The sequence below is a fragment of the Sinocyclocheilus rhinocerous genome, unplaced genomic scaffold, assembly GCF_001515625.1.
Source record: "Sinocyclocheilus rhinocerous isolate Xijiao unplaced genomic scaffold, SAMN03320098_v1.1 scaffold220, whole genome shotgun sequence".
Classification (NCBI taxonomy): domain Eukaryota; kingdom Metazoa; phylum Chordata; class Actinopteri; order Cypriniformes; family Cyprinidae; genus Sinocyclocheilus; species Sinocyclocheilus rhinocerous.
The window spans coordinates 185,352-193,191 of NW_015666573.1; the positions used below are offsets into that span (position 1 = coordinate 185,352).

General features: G+C 36.7%; 1 protein-coding gene across 1 annotated transcript in view; it reads left to right on the forward strand.

Moving 5' to 3' along the window:
- The first annotated feature begins 4,646 nt into the window (after positions 1–4,646).
- Positions 4,647–7,840, forward strand: part of LOC107732874 (uncharacterized) — a 4,217-nt gene continuing 1,023 nt past the window's right edge. The window contains 4 exon segments of the mRNA XM_074560151.1: positions 4,647–4,684; positions 4,906–4,996; positions 4,998–5,068; positions 5,486–5,510. Of these exon segments, the coding sequence (XP_074416252.1) occupies positions 4,647–4,684; positions 4,906–4,996; positions 4,998–5,068; positions 5,486–5,510 (225 nt within the window).

Below are 7,840 nucleotides of genomic sequence, written 5' to 3' on the forward strand. Positions count from 1 at the left end.
CACACACACACACACATATATATATATATATATATATACAAATGCTTTAGAATTCTTATTTGTAAGTCGCTTTGGATAAAAGTGTCTGCTAAATGACTAAAAGTAAAGTAAGTAAAGAATGTCAAATCACATAGGCTATAGCTGTAATAATAACTGCAGTAATGTTTATGTGTACTCCACAGCATTCTTCAATCTTAGAAACTTTGTGAAGCTACGGAACATGTTACCGGTTTCTGATGCAGAGATTAAATGCATTCATGACCTCTAGACTGGACTGTTGTAGTGCAATGCTTGGTGGTTGTCCTGCACCTTCAATGAACATGCAACAGTTAGTCCAAAGTGCAGCTAGCCTACTAGATTTCTTTGCAGGTCAAGAATATATGATCATATTATCCCAATTTTACAATCTCTACACTGGCAATATTAAGTTCTGTATCAGTTACAAAATATGGCTACTTACTTAGACCGTAAGGTTTAGCTCACTGCGTACAACCAGTCTTCTATCACATAGTACAAGCATCAAGCAAAGCTGGAACTTTGGTTGTAGGATAGCAAAGTTCACTAAAGGAGGTAAAGCATTTTCGCATTTGGATCCTAAACTCTGAAATAGTCTTCCTGATATTGTTCAGGGCACACTCTCTGTTTAAATCTAGATTAAAGACACATCTCTTTAGCCAAGCATTCCTATAATGTATCTCATAACCTTGTACTTCAGTTATATCTAATCAAATGCACATTATCATTCATTGCTTGAAATGTTTTGAACAGTAGCTACGCTAATTATTCATAGCTAACTACGTTAACAGCTGATCAGCGGGGGGGAAAGATCAGGAGGTTGAAAGAACTGTCTGCTGAGCTCAGAAACAGGATTGTATCTGGGGAAAATCTGTTTAAATCATATCTTAAGAGTTATTTGTTTTTAAAAGCTTTTAATTGACAAGTAGGTTGAATTCAGGTAAAGTGGGACATCAGGTAAAATTGAGCTCAATGGGTTTACACTTACCAACGGTCTTTAATTGAAGGGACACTATTTCTTTAAATAATAAAAAGTTTTGGCTGATGCATTATGACCCTGGTGATTGTGGCTACACCTTAAAGGAGGACTACCTCATAATGAAAGGTAGAAAGCTTTTAATTTTTCAGATTTTCAGTACTTGTATTATTTGTTGCTGCAGTTAACATGCATAAAATGAAAGAATAGATTTTTTAAAATGTTAGTTTTACAATATTTCATTCTAAATGTTGCTCTTATTCAGTTTTTAGTTAGTCTATTTGTTGTTGTATGTGTAAGCCAAATTTTTTTAATGTTAAAAAAAAGTTAGATTTCATGTTCTATGCATGGACTGAATTAATTGAGAATTTTACTAATAGCCTAGACCAGTGTTTCTCAACCCTGGTCCTGGGCGCCCCCCAGCACTGCACATTTTGTGTGTCTCCCTAATCAAACACACCTGATTCAACTCATTAGCTCATTAAAAGAAACTCCAGGACCTGAAATGGGTGTCAGATAAGGGAGACATACAAAATGTGCAGTGTTGGGGGGCGCTCAGGACCAGGGTTGAGAAACACTGGCCTAGACTATTTTTGGGTTTGTTGTATGTTGTTGAATATGTTTGTTTATAATTGTTTAATTTTTTATAATTAAATAATTTCTAATTAAGATGCAAGATAATTTTTGATAAATCAGAGATGGCCCACTTTACCTGTAAAGACATTTGTCTTGAGTGCCTGATCTCAAAATGTTTACTGGTGTATAGACTAATTTATTGGTGTATATATATATATATATATATAAACTGAAAATATTACAGCTGGAGCTTAAAGTTAACAAAGCTAATAAAGAAAAGATAAGAAAAAAACATCTGGGTATCTAAATTATAAGTTTAACAAAAAGTGTCCCACTTTACCTGAATTCACCTTATGTGTATGCAAACACAGATATGAGTACATAATAATAAACAGCAAATTCACTCTAATCTACAAACCAGATACTTAACCAGATCACTTTCCTAAAATATAAACATATTGCATTACGAATCCCAAGGCTTCGACACAACACACATATTTAAGAAACACTTAACCTACTGCAGTATACTGTGAATTATCAGTGCTCAGAGTTGACACTCAGAGACTGTTCCAAATCACACCGAGATGGCCCTCACTGCAGAACACAAGATCCAGGGGGCGTGATTGGATCCAGATCCAACTCCTCCCACCTTACATATACCTAAATCTACCCATCTCCACCCCCTGATCCCTAAACCCACCCATCTCCACCCCTAAACCTACCACCTCCCACCCCCTGGATCTTTGTTCTGCAGTGAGGGGCTACTGATCACACCCTGTCACTCTAAAAAATATTGTTTGGACGCAACAAAAAAAATTTACGCAACAGTTTGCATCATTTTTTTTTGAGTCAAGGCAACTTCTTCTGAAATTAAGTTCAACTAATAAACTATATTGTGCTATATATACTTAGAAAATTGTGTTAAAACTAACAATTATTAAGTTGAATATTCATAAAAATTAAGTTGTTCTAACTAAGTTGTTCTAATTTGTTTTTTCTCATTGTTTTAAATTTGATTCAATCATGAACACTGGTTACAAAAATTACTAAAATATTATTTTTTGATGAAACAACACTTAATGCTGCTAGGAAACCAATCTTTTAGCATTTTCAACCAAATACCTTCTGATTGAAACAGCATGTAAGACAAAGCCCAGTGAGTGTGTTCTCAACCTAAGCAAACGCTCTACTCTTCAGCACAATGGTAATCTCATAAAAACCACCAACATAACAGAAACACATTTAAATACTAAAATAACCGAACACTGAACATTAATAAATCTTCTCCTGTTCTGATCTTGAATAGAAATGCATAAAATATGAGTTTATTTCTACATTACCGCTCATTATTCAGTCACACACAGGAACCTGAAATGTGAACTTGAAAAAATGAAGTTATGGAGCTAATTACATTGAGTTAGTACAACTTAAATAATGTTTTAAACAAACTAACACAGATATTTAAGTTGAAGTTACACACAGTATTACGTTGATGTAATTATCAACATTAAGATATCAGGACAACTCATTAAAAAATGTTTAAAACTTAAAATGTTTAATTAAATCAATAAATTGGAATTTTTAACTTGCACTAATGCATTAAATTAAGTAGTGGCAACAGATCCACTGAATGTTTTTTTTCACTATTCTGTACATTAGTTTACTAATATAATCCACTTGACAGAGTGAATGGAAACAAATGAGTGAATTCAGACATTGATGAACACCTGCTGTTAACAAGCAGTTTCACTAAAGGAAAGAGAAATAACAATAACAGACAAAAGAGAACAACAACTAGCCTACAACTGACTTAGATCAAATCAACTGAAATAAAAGAAAGCATTAAATCTCTTAAGATTTTAGCAGAGGATTATTTAACAAAAAAAAAGCATCAGTAGCATGTTTAGGCACCACGCACGCAATTGCGTGGGGCCCCGCGGTTATTTAATTTGTCTGTCATTTGGTTTCTGTAGGTATACTGACCTGTACAATAAGGGCCACACGAGGGCGCTGTATAACAACTATACAGCAGCATGCGCCACAATTGTAAAACAACGTCTTTGGAGTTCAATATTTCAACATGGGATACATATTCAAATAGGATACATTTGTCATTGTATTCGTTAAATAATCAATGTATATATATTTTTTCTTAAACCCTTGATGTCCAGAACTTACAAAAGCTCACTCACTGTGAGAATTCATAAATCAGAAGCGGCCGAAAAGAGACATGACAGAGAAACTTGGAAAACTTGATGTTTTTTCAAACGTGAATTACACTTAAACTGAATGAATTACGCATGTGAACGATTGGTTATATGTGTGTGAGAGTATGAGTGGAGGCCTCCAGCTGTGCGTTTATAGTACTCAGAGCTGGTGTAGTGGTGACACACTGTTAGACTAATTGGATTGGATTGAGAAGTCTTCCTGGGAAAGGAGTAGTTGGGAAGGTCAAGTATTCCAATATCACTGAAGCAAGCAGAATTTGATTGGTCGCAGCATGTGTGCATGTTAGCACCACCACAAAATCCCTACCCTCTTCTTTTTTCTTCTTCTTCTTCTTAATCGTACTATTAATAATACGGAAATAAACAAAGGATGTGAGCAGTAGTGCTTATTTTGTTATATTAGCTGCATGAATTTTGGATCACTGCATCATCAATACATTAAACTCGCTTTCATGTACAGAGATAAATGGGTATTGAGCATCCATCCATCTTTTTCTTTCTTTCTTTCTTTCTTTCTTTCTTTCTTGTTGTGGCAGATGGTAAATAATGGCAAGTCCACATTTCTTCAAAGAAGAGACAGCGTTGCAGATGGACAAGAGCGTATGGCTTTATTAAACATCCAACCTCATGTTTCTGCATATTGTAGAGCAATGGAGGTCAGCTTAATCAATTTAGTCAACTTAATAAAAATCATGGAGACAGCAGGAAGGATAAAATTGTAAATTGCAAAGCCTTATTCATCTCGAAAAGCCACTGTTATTCTCATACCATAAACAAGCGGCATCGTTTATGCCATGAAACTTTTACAATCATGTTGCACACCCGAAAAGATATTTTCTCTCGGGGCATCAATGAGAATAAAGTAGAAGAATGGAGAGATCCTTACCCGGGTGAGCTTTATGATACACACATGAAGAGGCATGTAATACCTGGTATTTATCAGTGTCTGTGTGAGAGAGTGTGTGTATGTGTGTATGTGTGCGGAGGGGTAAGGTTATGTCTGCCATTGCCATGGAAACAGAGCCCCTGTGTAAATTTTGCCTATACCGATGCTTTATTTCTTTGTTCCACTGATCTCTCTCTCTCTCTCTCTCTCTCTCTCATTCATACAGACCACATCACATGGCAGCACCACAAGTAACTTTATTCCTTATTGGGCTGGCTTGTTGCTTTATTTCCATACTGTTTCAAAGAATCAACAAATAGACAGTATGGATTTCTTAGATTAATTTGGGAGCAAAAAAGAACTTGATCTAGTCTTAAAGAAGAGAGTGTTAAACTAGTTTTTTTTTTAAATTTTCAGAAGATAATGTAAATAGTGGTTGCCCATACAAAATTTAGCATCAGTGCTAAGGTGTACTAGGTGGTTTCTAGATGTATGCTAAGGATCTTGGGTGGTTGCTAGGACGTTGTTAGGTGTTAAGATATTCTAAGATATATTAAATGTTGCTATGCTATTCTGAGTGGTTGAAAAAGGACACCGCTAGATGGTTGTTAAGGTATTTTGAGTGGTTACTATGTTGTTGCTATGCTGTTTTGTGTGGTTGCTAGGTGTTTGCTAAGGTATGCTGAGTGGTAGACACGGACGGATGGATAAATAGATAGATAGATAGATAGATAGGTGGGTGGGTATATGGATGGATGGATGGATGGATGGATGAAAAGGGAAGTGTGTTATGCTCTACAAAAGTCTTGCATTTTTCCTGACTTTCATAGTGGTATTAATTACATAATGCAGTTATGACCTCATATTCAGCATGAAGCTATGACAATCGAAACCTACTCCAGCCGCTGGATGTTTCAGAGATGCCGTGAACGGTGGTGGCAGTGGGGCGTCTCTCTCCCTCGTTCTCTTGCCGAGAGACTTAGAAAGAGCAGAAGCTGTCATTAGAATGCGAGGGAGCAAGTCGCTGCTGCAAATTGAAAACATATTGATTCTCCCTCAGCTCTGTTCTCCCTAGCCTGAGAACAGGATGGAGATTCACACACAAGGTAACAGGGAGCAGGAAAGAGGGGTTGGTGGGAGAATCGAGAGAATATGGAAGAGAGAGAGGGAAGGAGATTACATCATGCAACTGGACTTTTTTATTCTGAAAAATAAATGGCAAGGATTTTTCTATTAAATGTTTGGGTTGAACCAAATCTAGACAGGCAAATAGATCCGCCTGTTCGTCCAGCTAAATTCTGCCCCACATAAGATGAAAAGAGGGCATTATAGTTCACTGTACTGACGTCAGGGGAAGTAGTTATAGCAAAATAGTTTTCTAGAGGGAAGACTGCTAAGGTCCAATGTGTATGTGTGTGTCTGGGTACAAGCACCAAAATAGGAGCAGAATTGGTAAAGGCAGATGGTAATTCAGAAGTGTGAGGCTGTCAAATGCAGTCATATACTGTGTTGTATGTCAGTGTCTCCCCTCAGGCAATACAATATCTTCCTCATCCAGAGCAGTGTATCACCACCTTACAATCCTCAGGATTCCAATGACAAGAAAAGTGATTTTTCCATAATGCCTTTTGTAGCATATGATTTGAATTCATTTATTTAGAAAAGGAACTGAATAAAGCATTATATCTCAGTGCAAATACGTAAAGAACTGCTTCAGGGCATTGCTGTCAGAGATACACACCTGCTGCACCCTCAGTAGCTGGTGTCAATGTGTAAGGCAACGAGCTAGACACACCAAACACAGCCTGTTGATGGAGCCATGCACTTAAAGTACTGCCACAGAATAGTTGAATGTTTGGTGGTTTCAGGCTGTGCACTAGAGTTTCACCTTAGTAATTTGCTAATTGTTGTCAAGTTCCAGATGAATGCTACTTAATAGAGCAGTAGAGCACACAATAGCAGCAAAAGCCATACATAACACAGGGAAACTCTAGTCAAGCAAATTAGATATAATAAAAGACAATAAAAACAGTTTTTGGAAAATGGAAATAATCATGAAAAGTAAATGATGTGTATTTTAAACATATTTGTGTAATTTAAAGGGATAGTTTAATTCCCTTTAAAAAAAACACACACAATTCTGCCATCATTTACCCACCCTCACATCATCTCCAACCTGTACTTAAATGTATTTCTTCCACAAACACAGAAGTACATATTTTGAAAAAGCATAGAACCCCACTGGCTTTCACGAAACAAAAATAAATACAAAGACAACAAACACAAATATAAACAAAAATTGTCTTTTGTGATCCACAGAAGAAATAACGTGATACAGGTTTATGTTGACGGAATTTTTATTTTTAGTTGAACTGTTCCTTTCACATTTTACAATAAGGACTTGAAGTTCAGACATCATTATTCAAAAATCTAATTTTTAAAATATTTTAGCAAAAATCCAGGTGTGAATGTGTAAGGTTCATGTAGGCTACTAAACTGTCATTTTAACCAACCAAAACCTGCATTTTTTAAAACTGAATCATCCATGTTGCATACATAAAATGAAGGGTGTGTCATTATTCAGGCACTAGTTCCTGAGTGATTTATTCAGACATCAAAAAAACGATAGACTCCTGTGTTAGACCAAATGCACATGACAACACAAAGGCAAGGTTTATTCAAACCAGTGTTACAATTATCTATGGGACCTTCAGCAGAGGGAAATAGTGTCTACCCCTAAGACAGAGTGTGCCCTGAGGCGGGTTTTACCAAGTGACTCCACATAATCACATCCAATTAATGAAACCACAAAAAAGGAGGCAGTTCAAAGAGCTATCTTATCCTTTGCGTTTCCACGACTCATTCTTGCTCTCTCTCTCTCTCTCTGTTCTGCAGAGCACAATTCACTTTAAGCATTGCTTAAGCCAGTGCTCAAGGGGTGTTTTAACAAGCAGTTGATTAGAGCTGGTCTATTGCAGGCTAATGTTTAGCTGACATTAAAGGTCCACGTGGGAAGTTTGTACCGTGAACACAGACCTCAATCGTAGGGAATGAATTCCAGAGTTTTCCACGTGCCAGTGAGGCCCAAAGCCAGCCGGAGCCACACCATCAGAGAGCCGTTTTAGCAGCAACTCCAAAACCACACGATGGCCCCCCCCC